Source organism: Coregonus lavaretus (assembly GCF_964263955.1).
Source record: "Coregonus lavaretus genome assembly, chromosome: 39".
Taxonomy (NCBI): domain Eukaryota; kingdom Metazoa; phylum Chordata; class Actinopteri; order Salmoniformes; family Salmonidae; genus Coregonus; species Coregonus lavaretus.
Window position 1 is genome coordinate 21,229,557 of NC_140026.1, and position 18,480 is coordinate 21,248,036.

The following is an 18,480-nucleotide window of genomic DNA, read 5'->3' on the forward strand; positions in this document are numbered from 1 at the left end:
ATGACAATGATCCCAAACACACCGCCCGGGCAACGAAGGAGTGGCTTCGTAAGAAGCATTTCAAGGTCCTGGAGTGGCCTAGCCAGTCTCCAGATCTCAACCCCATAGAAAATCTTTGGAGGGAGTTGAAAGTCCGTGTTGCCCAGCGACAGCACCAAAACATCACTGCTCTAGAGGAGATCTGCATGGAGGAATGGGCCAAAATACCAGCAACAGTGTGTGAAAACCTTGTGAAGACTTACAGAAAACGTTTGACCTGTGTCATTGGCAACAAAGGGTATATAACAAAGTATTGAGAAACTTTTGTTATTGACCAAATACTTATTTTCCACCATAATTTGCAAATAAATTCATAAAAAATCCTACAATGTGATTTTCTGGAAAAAAAATTCCTCATTTTGTCTGTCATAGTTGACGTGCACCTATGATGAAAATTACAGGCCTCTCTCATCTTTTTAAGTGGGAGAACTTGCACAATTGGTGGCTGACTAAATATTTTTTTCCCCCACTGTATGGAGGTGATCAATTGTCAAAGGAAGACATACTATTTGAAATATCCAATGATTTGTCAACAAAGGCGCTGAGTCTGCACCCACTTCAGGCACCCATCATCAGCTATGACATAGACATGGACGCACGTTATACTTACAGTACCAGTCAAAAGTTTAGACACACCTACTCGTTCAAGGGTTTTTCCTTTATTTCTACTATTTTCTACATTGTAGAATAATAGTGAAGACATCAAAACTATGAAATAACACATATGGAATCATGTAGTTACCAAAAAAGTGTTAAACAAATCAAAATATATTTTATATTTGAGATTCTTCAAATAGCCACCCTTTGCCTTGATGACAGCTTTGCACACTCTTGACATTCTCTTAACCAGCTTCACCTGGAATGCTTTTCCAACAGTCTTGAAGGAGTTCCCACATATGCTAAGCACTTGTTGACTGCTTTTCCTTCACTCTGCGGTCCGAATCATCCCAAACCATCTCAATTGGGTGGAGGTCGGGGGATTGTGGAGGCCAGGTCATCTGATGCAGCACTCCATCACTCTCCTTCTTGGTAAAATAGCCCTTACACAGCCTGGAGGTGTGTTGGGTCATTGTCCTGTTGAAAAACAAATGATAGTCACACTAAGCCCAAACCAGATGGGATGGTGTATTACTGCAGAATGCTGTGGTAGCCATGCTGGTTAAGTGAACTTTAAATAAATCACAGACAGTGTCACCAGCAAAGCACCCCCACACCATAACACCTCCTCCTCCATGCTTTACGGTGTGAAATATACATGCGTAGATCATCCGTTCACCCACACCGCGTCTCACAAAGACACGCCGGTTGGAACCAAAAATCTCCCATTTGGACTCCAGACCAAAGGACACATTTCCACCAGTCTAATGTCAATTGCTCGTGTTTCTTGGCCCAAGCACGTCTCTTCTTATTATTGGTGTCCTTTACTAGTGGTTTCTTTGCAGCAATTAGACCATGAAGGCCTGAATCACACAGTCTCCTCTGAACAGTTGATATTGAGATGTGTCTGTTTTTTATATTTTTCAATGTTTTATATATATATATTTTTTAGGGGTAGATCAGCTTCAATATTGCAGATAGATTGTAACTTCCATCAACGTAATTGTCTGCATCACTTCCAATCCCCCATATGTTTTTTTTCTCGCAAATATATACAGTTGAAGTCAGAAGTTTACATACACCTTAGCCAAATACATTTAAACTCAGTTTTTCACAATTCCTGACATTTAATCCTAGTAAAAATTCCCTGTTTTAGGTCAGTTAGGATAACCACTTTATTTTAAGAATGTGAAATGTCAGAATAATAGTAGAGAGAATGATTTATTTCAGCTTTTATTTCTTTCATCACATTCCCAGTGGGTCTGAAGTTTACATACACTCAATTAGTATTTGGTAGCATTGCCTTTAAATTGTTTAACTTGGGTCAAACATTTTGGGTAGCCTTCCACAAGCTCCCCACAATAAGTTAGGTGAATTTTGGCTCCTGACAGAGCTGTTGTACCTGAGTCAGGTTTGTAGGCCTCCTTGCTCGCACACGCTTTTTCAGTTCTGCCCACAACATTTCTATAGGATTGAGGTCAGGGCTTTGTGATGGCCTCTCCAAAACCTTGACTTTGTTGTCCTTAAGCCATTTTGCCACAACTTTGGAAGTATGTTTGGGGTCATTGTCCATTTGGAAGACCCATTTGCGAACAAGCTTTTAACTTCCTGACTGATGTCTTGAGATGTTGCTTCAATATATCCACATAATTTTCCTTCCTCATGATGCCATCTATTTTGTGAAGTGCACCAGTCCCCCCTGCAGCAAAGCACCCCCACAGCATGATGCTGCCACCCCGTGTTTCACGGTTGGGATGGTATTCTTCGGCTTGCAAGCCACCCCCTTTTCCCTCCAAACATAACGATGGTCATTATGGCCAAACAGTTCTATTTTTTTTCATCAGACCAGAGGACATTTCTCCAAAAAGTACGATCTTTGTCCCCATGTGCAGTTGCAAACCGTAGTCTGGCTTTTTTATGGCGGTTTTGGAGCAGTGGCTTCTTCCTTGCTGAGGTGCCTTTCAGGTTATGTCGATATAGGACTTGTTTTACTGTGAATATAGATACTTTTGTACCTGTTTCCTCCAGCATCTTCACAAGGTCATTTGCTGTTGTTCTGGGATTGATTTGCACTTTTCGCACCAAAGTATGCTCATCTCTAGGAGACAGAACGCGTCTCCTTCCTGAGTGGTATGACGGCTGCGTGGTCCCATGGTGTTTATACTTGCGTGCTATTGTTTGTACAGATGAACGTGGTACTTTCAGGCGTTTGGAAATTGCACCCAAGGATGAACCAGACTTGTGGAGGTCTACAATTTTTTTCTGAGGTCTTGGCTGATTTCTTTTGATTTTCCCATGATGTCAAGCAAAGAGGCACTGAGTTTGAAGGTAGGCCTTGAAATACATCCACAGGTACACCTCCAATTGACTCAAATGATGTCAATTAGCCTATCAGAAGCTTCTAACGCCATGACATCATTTTCTGGAATGTTCCAAGCTGTTTAAAGGCACAGTCAAACTTCTGACCCACTGAAATTGTGATACAGTGAATTATAAGTGACATAATCTGTCTGTAAACAATTGTTGGAAAAATTACTTGTGTCATGCACAAAGTAGATGTCCTAACCGACTTGCCAAAACTATAGTTTGTTAACAAGAAATTTGTGGAGTGGTTGAAAAACGAGTTTTAATGACTCCAACCTAAGTGTATGTAAACTTCAGACTTCAACTGTATATACATATACATACATACACATACATATACACATAAATACATATAAATACATAAACATACATATATACACATCCTTTTTTAAAATATATTTCCCTTTATTACTTTCCAACCCCACCACCCCTTCCCTAATTGGAGCAAACTAGTAAACAACAATGCTTAGGCCTCTACTTCCAGCTTATACATACTATATACATTTTATGGACACAGTCAATTTTACAATAATTCTATTTTGTTTGTTTTTACTCCTGAACTTCTTCTACCCTCAACATCTCCGATCCTTTTCATGATGTCCATCCGGTTTGCTTCTATATGCCATATCTTTCTAACTGTGCTCTTTCACAAAAGCTCTCAACCTATAACCTATATACTTATTATGGACACAGTATTCTTTACATTAGTTATCTTGTTTTTTGCTAAAAGTATTATTATATTATTGATACATTTTCTATGACTTTTCAGATCACCCAGTAGTGCTATCTGCAGTGTTAGCTCCAGGTAAATATTGCAATCCTTCAGCCATTCCTGGACCTGTGACCAGAAACAAGCTACAAATGGACAGTACCAAAACAAATGATCTAATGATTCTGTCTCTTCGCAGCAAAATCTGCAGAGCTAGGAAGATTGTATCCCCCATATAAATAACATTCTATTGGTAGCAAGAATTTTGTATAATAATTTAAATTTTTGTTTAAGTTTTGAATCCGGCGTCGTTTTGCGTATCAGTTCATAAACACTATGCCATGGAATCGGTACGTCAAAAATCTCTTCAAACTATTTTGCAATCTATACGGCTGTAAATCCTTTGGTCCTTAAATGAAACTGGTATACTTTTTTATTTATCACAATTTTCTTTAACCAATTATGTTCTTTAATGCAGGGCCGACAGACAAGTTCCTTCCACTTTCCTCTTCCATTTTTGCGGTAATGCTGCAATTATTTGGTTGTAATTTTGGGTAGAGCAGACATTTACATATGTTTTTGTTAGCTGCGTGTGCGACATAACTCCACCAGTCCTACCTATGATGTCATTTACAATGATTGTACCTTTTTAAAACATTTTTTCAAAAAATAATGGTTTTTTATCAATTTGTGTATTTGAGTTTAACCACAATATTTGTTGCATTATTTGTTCTGTTGTATCTGGAGGATTAAATTGAAATTGCAACCAACTTTCTATGGCTTGTTTAAGTATAACTTTTGTTTGACTGAAGCTTTTAGTGATAGGTCTAATTACATTTTACATTTTAGTCATTTAGCAGACGCTCTTATCCAGAGCGACTTACAGTTAGTGAGTGCATACATTTTTCACACTGCTAATGCTTTAATATTTAATCATTTCTGTCCTCCGAATTCATATTCATTATATAAATAGGCCAGTTTAATTTTGTCTGGCTTGCCGTTCCAAATAAAATGGAATATTTTTTTCTCATATAATTTAAAAAACTGTTTGCAAGGCGTAGGTAAGCCCATAAGCAAATAGGTAAACTGGGATAATACTAAAGAGTTAATCAGGTTAGAAAATGTATCTAGATCCTCTATGAGGCTGTGGAGGGATTCAAGTTGTGGATTTAAAAGAAAACATGAATCATCAGCGTACAATGACACTTTTGTTTTTAAGCCCTGGATTTCTAATCCCTTGATATTATTGTTGGATCTGATTTTAATTTCGATGGCCATATTAAATAGATATGCCGATAGTGAACAACCTTTTTTTACTCCTCTTGACAGTTTAAAACTTTCGGAGAAATAGCCATTATTTACTATTTTACACCTAGGGTTACTATACATGATTTTAACCCATTTTATAAGAGATTCTCCAAAATTGAAATGTTCCAGGCATTTATATATAAACTCCAGTCGTACTTTATTAAATGCCTTTTCAAAGTCTGCTATGAATAGCAGGCCTGGTTTCCCAGATTTGTCATAGTGTTCTATTGTTTCCAGTACTTGCCTTATATTATCTCCAATGTATCGTCAATGTAAAAAACCTGTCTGATTAGAATTAACAATGTCCGACAATACATTTTAAATTCTATTCGCTATACATTTTGCTAGAATTTTTGCATCACAACACTGAAGTGTAAGGGGCCTCCAATTTTTTTAATGGACTGGATCTTTATATTTCCCACTTGTATCCTGTTTCAGTAATAATGAAATCAGACCTTCTTCTTGAGTGTCTGATAATCTACCATTTACATAGGAGTGGTTAAAACATGCTAATAACGGTCCTCTGAGTATATCAAAAAAGGTTTGGTATACCTCGACTGGTATGCCATCCAGATGTGTCTGTTACTTTAACTCTGTGAAGCATTTTTTTTTTTTATTAACTTTTAAGAAGGCACACCTGTTAATTGAAATGCATTCCATGTGACTATCTCATGAAACTGGTTGAGAGAATGCCAAGAGTGTGCAAAGTTGTCATCAAGGCAAAGGGTGGCTATTTGAAGAATCTCAAATATAAAATATATTTTGATTTGTTTAACACTTTTTTGGTTAATACATAGTTTTGATGTCTTCACTACTATTCTACAACGTAGAAAATAGTAAAAATATAGAAAAACCCTTGAATGAGTAGGAGTGTCCAAACTTTTGACTGGTAGTGTTTATCACACATGTCAGACATATATGTGAGAACTGGTTAGGGTTTGCCAGAGTAAGTGACACGGGAATGTAGGCCTCTGACACCCTTCTCTCTACTGATAACTCTGGTTGTTTTATGGCGGCAATTCCCTGAAGCGGAAGTCCACACATAGACAATGACATGAAAAGACAAAAGGCCTGTGTGTGAACTTTGAACATAGCTAGTTACTGTAAAACAGGCTACCTCGTTATTGAATTGCGGCTCAGAAAAGGTACTGTCTCCTTTGGTTACAGCTCTTCAACTTTCTCTAATGTCCCTCCACGGAACAACATGAGTGAATTCTCAATTCAATTATGCACATTCAATTGGTGTAACTGCTGGGAATAAGCAACAAGGCAGTGCTTATTGCGCTGTTTCTTGGAATTGGCTTGAAATGCATCCTCCCTTGAGGTTATCACTTGTAATAACTGGACTGGTGAAAGTGCCAGTGCCACTGGCTGCTGGTAAGCTTTCTTGACTTGGACATAAATGTTTGCCAACACATTGCTAACCTTTGTTTAATCAGCTAAACAGCTGACCTTAGCGAAAATGTGTTTGGAGTTAACTTTCTAGCTAATAGGCTGTTAGCGTTTATACTTCCTCTTCCAATTGCAATGTGGGGAGGTCAGAATAATGAAAAACAACCTACCAAATCTATTCATTTTAAAATGACGATTACTTCTCCTTACCATTATCATTCACCTGATGATAAGACAAGACGTGAAAACAATTGTTTTTGATAACGTATAATGGGGGTCCCTGGTTAACTAGTGATGTGGTGCCCTGCAGGGTCATGCTGATGGAACAGGACACTCAGTGGCTGTACCACCTCCTGGCCGAGGTCCAGTTGGAGAGGTTTTACCTGTGTGTCCGGGACAGCCTCAACATCACCCGCATAGAGCATTTTGCCTACGTCAAGGAGTCTGACCTCAAACAGATCGGCATCAGCAAACCAGGTCAGTACACTGTGGTTATTTTTGTCATTTTATACATTTTTCAATAGCTCTTTTTGGTAACACTTCCTATGAAAAGCTCCTATGTTGTGCACCATAATGCACTATGAATGGTTCATATGGGATTATAAATGCCCTTATGAAGAGGGTATTCATATGAAGTGTAACCCTTGTTTGTATGTTGTATGGCCATATCTTTTTAATTGAATATGGGTATTTTATGTCTACGTGTAGGACAGAGAAGATTATGGGATGCTGTGAAATGCTACAAGATCAACATGAGGCCTAAGTCGTGGATGGTCAAGGTAAGACCTTTCCACATCTCTCATGTCCCTCCAAAATGCAATTTACTATTATATACCATTTGTTACAAGGTAGTGGTGAATTCTTTGAAATAAGTACCAGACATTGCTGATTGACACAACATAATAATTGGAATGCTCACCTGTCACTCATGTTGATCTGTTGGTCCCCCAGGCATTCAATGGGTGTGGTCCGGAGGGGGGTGACCAATGGGGCAGTGTGGGGTCGGGCCAGGGACAGGGCCAGGAGACAGGGGGGCGGGCCCTCACCTGTCTGATCCAGGACGGTGAGCTGACTCTGGGTGAGAAGCTGGGAATGGGCTCCTTCGGCGTGGTGAAGAGAGGAGAGTGGCAGACCCCCACTGGAAGAGTGGTGAGTGGATTTGTTCAAATGTATGTTGCTTCTAGTGGGACACTATTTAACTTTTTATTTTACTCACCAAGTCCAACGTTAAAAGGCAGAGCTAGGTTGCCAGTTTAGAAAGGCACAGGGCAAGATACTGTACCTTCAAAAGGATCAATAGAAATTGCATAACAGAAATCAAAAATAATTTGCATTAAAGTATATCCCCAATCAATTTAAATTGCATTATAATCTATCCCAAATGATATTAATCAGTACACCCAACTCCTCCATCCTTCCCCTTCTTCTTTCTGTTGCCATGACAGCTGCCGGTGGCAGTGAAGTCTCTTAAAAGTAGTCAGTCCAGACAGACAGACACCCTGACAGACTTCCTCCAGGAGGTGACCACCATGCAGTCTCTAGACCACCCCAACATCATCCGCCTCTACGGAGTGGTGCTCACACAGCCCCTCAAGATGGTGAGAATGACATACTCTCTATCCTCTTAAAGATGGAGTGTAAAACATATTTAGTATTATTCCTATTTCTGCATTGTAATCCTGTCTCCTTTCATGCCTGGGCCTTTGCATAGGCTAATATTCTAATTGGTAGAATAGTTATTCAAATACAGGCATGCAAATTTAAATAAACATTCAATGGCCATTCAGATGTTATGTTTATCACAGAATTCACTCAGGGAATTTGAGGGAAAATGTAGAATCCTCAGTGCAAAGAAGTCACTTTAAAACCCTCTTCTTCTTCTCCCAGGTGACAGAGTTGGCCTCTCTGGGGTCCCTGTATGACACGCTGCGCTCTCACCAGTACGAGTACCCCCTGGCACGCCTCTGGCTCTTCACCACCCAGATAGCAGCAGGTATGGAGTACCTGGAGGGTCGCAGGTGAGGCACGAAACAGTCCCACCCTACAGACAGACTACAACCAAATATACAATTTTAACCACTAACTTTACTGTAACCCTAAATGTCAACAATTCCTCTGACCAACTTAATACATACACTACCGTTCAAAAGTTTGGGGTCACTTAGAAATGTCCTTGTTTTCGATAGAAAAGCATTTTTTTTGTCCATTAAAATAACATCAAATTGATCAGAAATACAGTGTAGACATTGTTAATGTTGTAAATGGCTATTGTAGCTGGAAACGGCTGATTTTTAATGGAATATCTACATAGGCGTACAGAGGCCCATTATCAGCAACCATCAGTCCTGTGTTCCAATGGCACATTATGTTTGCTAATCCAAGTTTATCATTTTAAAAGGCTAATTGATCATTAGAAAACCCTTTGACAATTATGTTAGCACAGCTGAAAACTGTTGTGCTGATTAAAGAAGCAATAAAACTGGCCTTCTTGAGACTAGTTGAGTATCTGGAGCATCAGCAATTGTGAGTTCGAGTACAGGCTCAAAACGGCCAGAAACAAGGAACTGTCTTCTGAAACTCGTCAGTCTATTCTTGTTCTGAGAAATGAAGGCTATTCCATGCGAGAAATTGCCAAGAAACTGAAGATCTCGTACAACGCTGTGTACTACTCCCTTCACAGAACAGCGCAAACTGGCTCTAACCAGAATAGAAAGAGGAGTGGGAGGCCCCGGTTTTATTGCTTCTTTAATCAGTACAACAGTTTTCAGCTGTGCTAACATAATTGCAAAAGTGTTTTCTAATGATCAATTAGCCTTTTAAAATGATAAACTTGGATTAGCAAACACAATGTGCCATTGGAACACAGGACTGATGGTTGCTGATAACGGGCCTCTGTACGCCTATGTAGATATTCCATTAAAAATCAGCCGTTTCCAGCTACAATAGCCATTTACAACATTAACAATGTCTACACTTTATTTCTGATCAATTTGATGTTATTTTAATGGACAAAAAAATTGCTTTTCTTTCGAATACAAGGACATTTCTAAGTGACCCCAAACTTTTGAACGGTAGTGTATATTTTTCCTCAATTTCCGTAATGCCAATGAAATTTGAGCAGAGGCGGAAGGAAGACACTTCTAACCAATGAAAATGCTGAATCATTCCTGGTTGTAGCCAGTAAAGTGGGCCTGTGCTATATCTCCCCCAGGTTCATCCACAGGGACCTGGCTGCCCGGAACGTTCTGCTGGCCTCCAGGGAGATGGTGAAGATTGGGGACTTTGGTCTGATGAGGGGCCTGAGCCAGGAGACGGACCACTACGTGATGACGGCCCACAGACGCATCCCCTTCGCCTGGTGAGCTGAGGGGGAACATCAGGGAGATTTTGGGAGGATATATAATTGATGTGTCATTGATTGTTTAGCAGTGTGACTGAATGGAAGCCGGTGTGGAGAGGGGTGATATCACTACTGTAGGATTTTCTTTGGTGAATGATTGGCAGTTTGTAGTAATTCCACCTCTCTCTCGCTCTCTCGGTCTCTGTTTTTTTTCCATATCTCTCCTCCCACGCTCCCTCCAGGTGTGCCCCAGAGAGTCTGCGGGTGGGCTCTTTCACCCACTCCTCTGATGTGTGGATGTTTGGGGTCATTCTCTGGGAGATGTTCACCTACTGCGAGGAGCCTTGGCTGGGGCTATCTGGCAAACAGGTATGTGTAGAAAAAGTGTAGAAATAATGTATGGAGGAGACACCTTGTACACTGTGGTAGAGACCAAATGTTGGAGCAGCCTTAAGGGCAGTAAGTAGCAGGAGGCAGCAGGATCCGGTCCAAAATAGTGTCCAGTTTATTAACAGTGAAAGGTGGATCCCGGTGAATGACGAAATCCAATGAATATTTACATAATCTACAAAGGTATTTACAAAATGAACAGACTCTCAAAATACAGGTTTGAATATAAATCAAAAACCTAAGCCTCAATCAGGCCTACCCTGCCAAACCAACTACAGCAGAGCTAGAACATCACCCCAGCTCACATGTGAAACAGGTAGCTAGCTTCCTTTATACCTATGGCCCCTCCCTCTGGACCATACCATTAATCATGGAGCTCTTTACCCAAATATGGCATTACATAATGTAACAGGCATTATACCCACATTTACATATTTTGTCTCTTAAACATTCCTGGCTTATCCTCAAAGCAGGAATATTTTCAATTAATGAATATACATTTCATAACACTAGTTCTGCAGGCCAACAGGCGGCAAAACTTATTACTTATAGAGCCGCGCACCCGCGCACGCTCCCATTACACACGGACATGACAGACCAGAGGACGTGAAGCTGCGAGATGCGAACTTCCAACACATTACAATCTAGGAATAAACAAACGTCTTTCTAGTCAGTGTAGTGAGTGTTCATCTGCACTTGAATATCCCATCCACTTGGAGGATTGAAAAAGGGTTAAATACTGCATTTAAACATGAAACTGAAATGTAACTTCACCATTTCCTCGACACATAATTAGCCTTACGCACAGTAAAACATTTTTATTTGTATTTAACCTTTATTTGATCAGGGAGTCTTACTGAGACCAAGGTCTCTTTTACAGATGAGCCCTGAATCACATAAATTATAGAAAAGACACACATCAAAATAAATTCAAAATGCAAGCAGAAATAAAGATAAACACGGTCGTAAAAAACAAACACATTCATCAGTAATAAGGTCCTTTTTGTAAAAGGGCTTTATAAATGAAAACATATCAATCTATCAACATACAGTGACATCAAAGAGGGCCAAACAACTTTCTGGTAGAGAATGTAGTGATGAGTATTAAAATTGTTGCCCGTAATAAAGTTCAGTGCGCTATGATAAACTGCATCTAACGGCTTTAATGAAGTGGCCACAGTGTTCATATAGATGATGTCGCCATAGTCTAGGACCGATAGGAACATCGGCTGAATAATCTGCTTTCTACTATTTAGCGAGAGGCTGGACCTATTTCTAAAGAAGAAGCCCATTTTTATTCTCAGCTTCTTAACTAACTCATCAATATGCTTTTTAAAAGAAAGCTTTTCATCTATTCAGATGCCCAGATATTTGTAAGTGGGGACACGATCAATATAGATACCATCCAAAGTACATATGCTTAAATCATCAGAGTTATGCACTCTAGAGGACAACATATACTTAGTTTTACCTGCATTCAATACTGATTTCAGGTCAATAAAGTTTTTCTGTAATACAATAAAGGCGGACTGTAGTTCAGATAGAGCCTGGTCAACCGTGGGGGCAATAGCATACACAACAGTATCATCGGCATACAAGTGCAGGTAAACATTTTTTACAGACAAGTCGATATTGTTAATGTAAACAGTAAAAAGTAAAGGACCCAGAATCGATCCCTGAGGGACACCTTTCGTAATATCCAGGAAACCTGATTTAACACCATCAGTAGATACACATTGAGTTCTATCTGTCAAGTAATTTTTAAACCAGTTACTTGCAGCCTGTTCTAGGCCAATTGAGGAACGCCTCAATTAGCAGTGAGTGATCAACAGTATCGAAAGCCCTTGACAGGTCAATGAAGAGGGCAACACAATGTTGCCTTTTATCCATACAGTTAACCACATCATTTATAACTAGGGATGCAGCAGATGTAGTGCTATGACTTGGTCTAAAACCTGACTGATGTACATTTAGAATACATTTCAAAGATAAGAAAGATCTTAGCTGAGAATTAATCAAGGATTCTAATATTTTAGCTAGGAAATAAAGTTTTTATAAATAGGGCAATAATTATTTAAGTCACAAGGGTCACCACCTTTGTGAAGGGGGAGTACATGGGCCGCCTTCCAAACCTTGGGGATAGTACCAGATATAATCGTCAGGTAAAAAATATGGGTTAATGATTCAGCAATCGGGGGGGGGGGGGGGGGGGCAGAGAGCTCCAGCACAAATGGATCAAGTATATAAGCCCCAGTGGATTTTATTACATCAATCTTAAGCAAGGCATCTAGCACATTACAGATAGTAAATTGTTTAAATGAAGAAAAAAAAAATTCACTAGAAGTTGACGGGTTAACCAAGAGCAGTCGATTGACTGACCAGGGTCAATTAAACCACAGTTTATCTCAAATAAAAAGCCTGCCGAAATAAAATTATGATTAAAAGCATCACTTATCCCATTTTTCTCAGTTATGATGCCAGAGTCAGACAGAACTTGCTTAGGCAGGGAAGAAGAGGAATTTGTACACTTTGTTTTCCAAATTTTTGTAGGGACCTCGGGAGTTTTCCAAAATCTAGAAGCAGAGTCAGAGATAGAGCTTAAAAAGTAGCTTGATTTAGCTTTCTTAATTGAGATAGTACATCTGTTTCTCAATTGTCTGAAAGATTGCCAGTCCACTACAGAGTCAGTTTTCCTTGCTTTGGCCCAGGCCTGATTTCTCATCTGAATGAGCTCAGATAACGCTGAAAAAAACCGAGGGTTAGATCCACACTACATGACCAAAGGTATGTGGACACCTGCTCATCGAACATCTCAATCCAAAATCATGGGCATTAATATAGAGTTGGTTCTTCCACACCAATCTCGACAAACCATTTCTGTATGGACCTCGCTTTGTGCACGGGGGCATTGTCATGCTGAAACAGGAAATGGCCTTCCCCAAACTGTTGCCACAAAGTTGGAAGAACAAAATTGTATAGAAAGTCATTGTATGCTGTAGCGTTAAGATTTCCCTTCACTTCAACTAAGGGGCCTAGCCCGAACCATGAAAAACAGTCCCAGACCATTATTTATCCTCCAGCAAACCTTATAGTTGGCACTATGCATTGGGGCAGGTAGTGTTCTCCTGGCATCCGCCAAACCCAGATTTGTCTGTCGGACTGCCAGAGAACGCGTTTCCACTGCTCCAGAGTCCAATGGCGGCGAGCTCTACACCACTCCAGCAGACACTTGGCATTGCTTATGGTGATCTTAGGCTTGTGTGCGGCTGCACGGCCATGGAAACTCATTTAATGAAGCTCCCGATGAACAGCTTTTGTGCTGACGTTGCTTCCAGAGGCAGATTGGAACTTGGTACTTATGTATATATAGTGTATCTTTGACTCTGAATTGTTTAAAAGGGGAATGTTTATCTACCAGAAGAAGAAATATGGAGGAGACATTTTCTAGAGCCAACTCAGGGTCAGGAATACACGAGATAGTGGCTAAATCAGAGTAGAACATGTAATGTAAAAACCCTTGAAGAGAAAACGTTTTAAAATGTCTCTTCTTAATTAAACAAGAATTAGTATTTTGCTGTTTCCTATCTCTAATACATACTATGGGATAATGATCACTGAGATCATATTCAAATACTCCACTAGACAAATATTTATGGGGGTTATTAGTAAGAATTACATCAATCAATGAGGAGTTAACTGTGTGCCAAGCATTAGGATCATCTGTGTAGAACAGAAGGTCTCCTTTTATTTCCTTGTTCACTTTTAGGATGAAGTCTGCCCTCAGAGTCTCTGGGGATTCTCTTAGCAATTTCTTTTGAATTTCTTTTTTTCTGACACACTTGTAACATTTTCAGGATACGTGATGGCAAGGTCTCTGAAACAATGCTTAGAGAAGGCATCCATCTTCATCTCCATGGTGACCTCTAAACAATGCACTATGCTCTAGAATGATGTACATGTGCCTCTTGATGAAAGCACAAATAATGCACCTATAGATAAATGCACTTTCTAAACAATGCACTTTTATAAATAATACAAATAAAGATGTTAAATGTGTTTTTCAATTAAACAACACATTACACATACATTAAGATACTCTCTCAATGTTCAAAATGTTTCCACCTCCTTTCCAAGTGCTCTTTTGCTTGTTTGGTTGTTCGTCTGAATGCTTGTTTACCTATCAAGGCCTGAACTATCCTCCAGAAATCCTTTGTCTTTCTCCCTCTGTTGGTTTTGTGTTTGTTTATCTATGTCCTAATTCTTCTTGTTGTCCTTGTTGGGTTTATAGTCCCCCTATCCCATTATTTCCTTGTGTTGCCTGATGATTCAGCAGATGAGTCCTGCAAGAACCAAGTCGATCAATCTCTCAAAACCTCTCCAAACAATTTCCACAAAAGAAAAGTATATTCCAATTCATCTAGATGGGCAGAACACAGCAATACACTAAAATAACTAAACTGTTAACTAAACATATAATAAACAAATTTTTTAAATTGCAATTTAAGGAGGAGCTCTTTTTAAGTGCTGCTGATCATTTAATTGGTTGCTAGGAGATGTTACTGGCAAAAGAGGAAAACAAAAACAGTATATGCATTTAGGAGAAATGAATTACTAGATACAGTATATGGGAAACATGAAAGCGCCTAACTATTTATAAGGGGAATCAAATAATGCGCGTTCGTAACGAGAGCAAAGGAGTCAGCTTCGTCACATACACCTTGTAGGTAGAGCACTTTAAGTTGAACCATGACTCAAGAGTACTCAAGGCTCCAAGCATTTGTACGACCTCTGAAATAAAATACTCAATATTGTGTATGTGTGTGTGTCCACAAACATATTCAATATCATAACAATGCCATTTCTTTGTCATTAAACGTTCCCCACTCTTTTTTTCTCTCAGATCCTGTGGCGTGTGGAGCGGGAGGGAGAGCGTATGGAGAGACCCCCTGACTGTCCTCAGGAACTCTACTCTGTGATGAGGAAGTGTTGGGCCTGCACCCCCTCCAACCGACCCACCTTCTCCCAGCTCACCACCCTGGTCGCAGAGGTAACACTGTAAATATTTATATGTACATTTATTATATATGTATAAATGTATGCTCACATTTACATTATACTCACATAATACACTCTAATCCAGTGGCTCCCAAGCATGTTTACATTAGCATTTAAGAGTCAATATGGCCAGTGACCAGAATAAAGGTAGTTGGACTACAAGACAGTGGCATTAAATGGTTTTCCTCTCCCGTCTTTCCTCTCTATCCAGGCTCAGCCTATGGAGGTGTGTGCTGTGAGGGACTTTGCGGAACCTAGAAAACTCACCCTCCTGTCCAATGATCTAGTGACCATCATAGACCATAGGTAAGAGAGAAGAGGGATGGGAAGAAGAGGAGTTCATTGTTAAACTTAGACATATTGCTTCAAACAGCTCAACTCTTGAACCTGAATTCCGTTGCATTGACTGTTAACTCTAATCCTCACATTCTTGCCACCTTGTAGTAATTATTGAGAGGGGGGTCTAAGGCCTTCAAGTCTGAGGCCACGAACAAAAGATTTGAAGCTGACTCAAGATTTATAACGTTTTCAGAGTCCTATATAAAAGCGTGTCAAGACAGTTTATACAAGGGTTTTATAATAGTTTATAGAGAGTAAATTATTAGTGAATATGTAGTTCATAAATCATCAATAAACTGTTAAAAGTCATTGGTTGGAATTGTATGATTGTCGTTTCTTAATGTGACCATTTAAATTGTATACATGTATTTTTCATATCGCTTACTGTATATCTACAGTATGTGTCTTATATGATTTGACTCTATGGTTCTCCTCCTGTAGTCTGGAGCTGTGTGAGTGGAAGGGCCAGAACCAAAGGACCCTGATGGTGGGCTGGTTCCCCCCAAGCCTGGCTGCTCCCTCCCTCTCCGCCCCCAGCAGCACCCCTGCTCTTCCCGCCATAGCCCCCGTCGCTGCCTCAAGCCTCATCTCACCCCCCCTGAAGGGCAGTCTGCAGCACACGGGGCAGGCTGAGACCCACCCCGACTGTAACTGGGGAACGCCGGAACGCCTCGAAGAGTCAGTGAAGTTTACACGTTTTGATGAGGCTTTGATATATGGCTGTTGAGCATCATAATGCTATATGCTAGCCTAGGTTCCTGACTATTTTTGCTGTCATTAATGCCACATTGTTGCCTTGTCTTGTTCAGTATTACAGATATCCGTTGTCATATATTTATAGAAATCAAGTAAAAATGGCATTTGTTTACGTCTTTGTTGGTGGCCCACTATTGGTGGTATGCAAATCTTACAGTGTAAGTAAGATGAATGCCTTGAACCTTTGTTTTTGTAAGTGTACAACCATGACCTATGTTTGTTTGAATAGTGTGTTTACCTGACCTCTGACCTTTTCAGAAGTGTAAACTGGAGAAGCAGCCCAGCAAACAGAGAGAGAGAGGCCGGCTCCAATTTACAGAACATGTCAAGTAACAACTTCAAGAAGTTATTCACTCTTTATTTGATTATTATATGACTGATACTAACATATTCCCCAAATAATATTAGCTAATATTCAATCCATGCATATAAATTGTTTCACGGGTAGAAATCTGTGGCTAATTGGGCACATTACAACTCTTCTAATCGTCTAGACCTTTGGTACCCTTCGTAGTGTACTAGCCTCGAGAGCAGAGGGTCACAAGTTTGATACCACCCAGGGAAAACAACCCTCAACATGCTGCATACTGTACTTATTTTGTACAAAACACATATACTGTATATGTTTTATAGAACTATCCATCTGTCCCCAGGTATGACCAGGAGTCTGGAGTCTGTCCTGAGCAGTCCCCAGAGCAGGACTGTAGGAGGGGTCAAGGTGGACCCCCGTCGTGGACCCCTCCCCAACGCCATGGTTGCCCGCAGCGTCGTGGTGCAGCAGGACCCCCGTCGGTTCAGCAATGCCAGCATTAACCCCCCACCTCGCCCGCTCCCTCCCAACCTCAAACGCCTCAAGATCCCCCAGGTGGCCTTGATCCGAGATCGGAGGCCTGTAAATCCAGCCCCAGGCTCCTTGTGGCCTCCACAACCTCAAGAGCATCCACAGCAGCAGATGCTACAGCCACCCCAGCCCCAGCTACAGCAGACCATGGGGGGCAGCAACCTGGGCAAGATGGCCCACATGGCACGGTCCAAACCAGCACTGGATGACTATGGGGACAAGGAGAGGGATCAAGAAAAGGAGACGGTGGTGAGGGAACGAGAGAGGGAGAGGTACCCGCCTCAAATGCAACACATCAGGGAAGCCTTCATAGCACAGGTATGGATGGATGTATGATCTGTAGTTCTTGAGTTGTTAGACATAATATACAATTCAGGCTTTGTGACTGGCCTGACGTACTAAGGTCCTCTAGTCTGATTGGTCAGGTCATGGAAGCAGTGCATGGAGTGACCAATGAGGAGGTTCGGAACGCACTTCACCGCAATGAATGGAACCCTATAAGGGCCCAGCAACAACTCAAGGTTAGACAGAATTACTCTAATTCATACTTAATGCATATATTATTTCCATGTACTTCAAAATGTATTCTCCATTGACCAACCTAAGAATACAAAAATGATGTAATATTAAATATGATGCACCAACCTTGTGCTCTCTCCTCTCTCTCTCTCTCATTATCTCCTTCCTTCTCAGATGGAGCAGCTGTACTCTCTGAGCCTGTGTTCTCGTGACGACTGCCTAAGGATCCTGTCCCGCTACCAGTGGGATCTACAACTGGCCAGCCGCTACCTGTTCAGAATGGTACGGGAGGAGAGGACTGGAGGAGGAGGAGAAAGGGAGAGGAGGGACGGAGAAAGAGAGGCACCCCCTGCTGCCATGGAGAGACGAGGAGGAGTGTGAGAGGTGCGGGGATGGAGGGATACTGGAAACAGAGGACAATAAAGCTTTACAAAATTGAAGAGGAACTGAGGAGCTATTTGAGGAATTTAAGAGATGGGATGGTTTATAAAAAAGGAATGGAATATATATGAAGTGAACCATAAAGACATTACAGTCCTCCAAAATACTATTTTTATCCCTTTTTACAGTTCTGTTTAGTCTTTTTTTAATGACGTGACAGACAGCCACATCCTCTCTGTTCTCAAAAAAGTTGTGTATCATGATGAATTTGTTAATACAGTGCCTTGCAAAAGTATTCCTTCACATTTTATTTTGTTACAAAGTGGGATTCAAATTGATTGAATTGTCATTTTTTGTCAACAATTTACACAAAATACTCTGTCAAAGGGGAAGAAGAATTCTAACATTTTAATAACTAAAATATAGTAATTGCATAAGTAGCCAGCTCCC

At 40.5% G+C, this 18,480-nt stretch overlaps 1 protein-coding gene across 1 annotated transcript; it reads left to right on the forward strand.

The window, feature by feature from the left end:
* Positions 1-6,723: 6,723 nt before the first annotated feature.
* Positions 6,724-18,030, forward strand: LOC311112993 (activated CDC42 kinase 1-like; the record flags this gene model as incomplete). The annotated part of the gene is made up of 13 exons (XM_084156117.1): positions 6,724-6,891; positions 7,123-7,188; positions 7,361-7,558; positions 7,855-8,007; positions 8,297-8,427; positions 9,621-9,767; positions 9,992-10,118; positions 15,040-15,186; positions 15,406-15,500; positions 15,975-16,180; positions 16,943-17,448; positions 17,556-17,651; positions 17,824-18,030. The coding sequence occupies 13 exons, from the start codon at positions 6,724-6,726 to the stop codon at positions 18,028-18,030; spliced, it is 2,247 nt and encodes a 748-aa protein (XP_084012243.1).
* Positions 18,031-18,480: the final 450 nt, after the last annotated feature.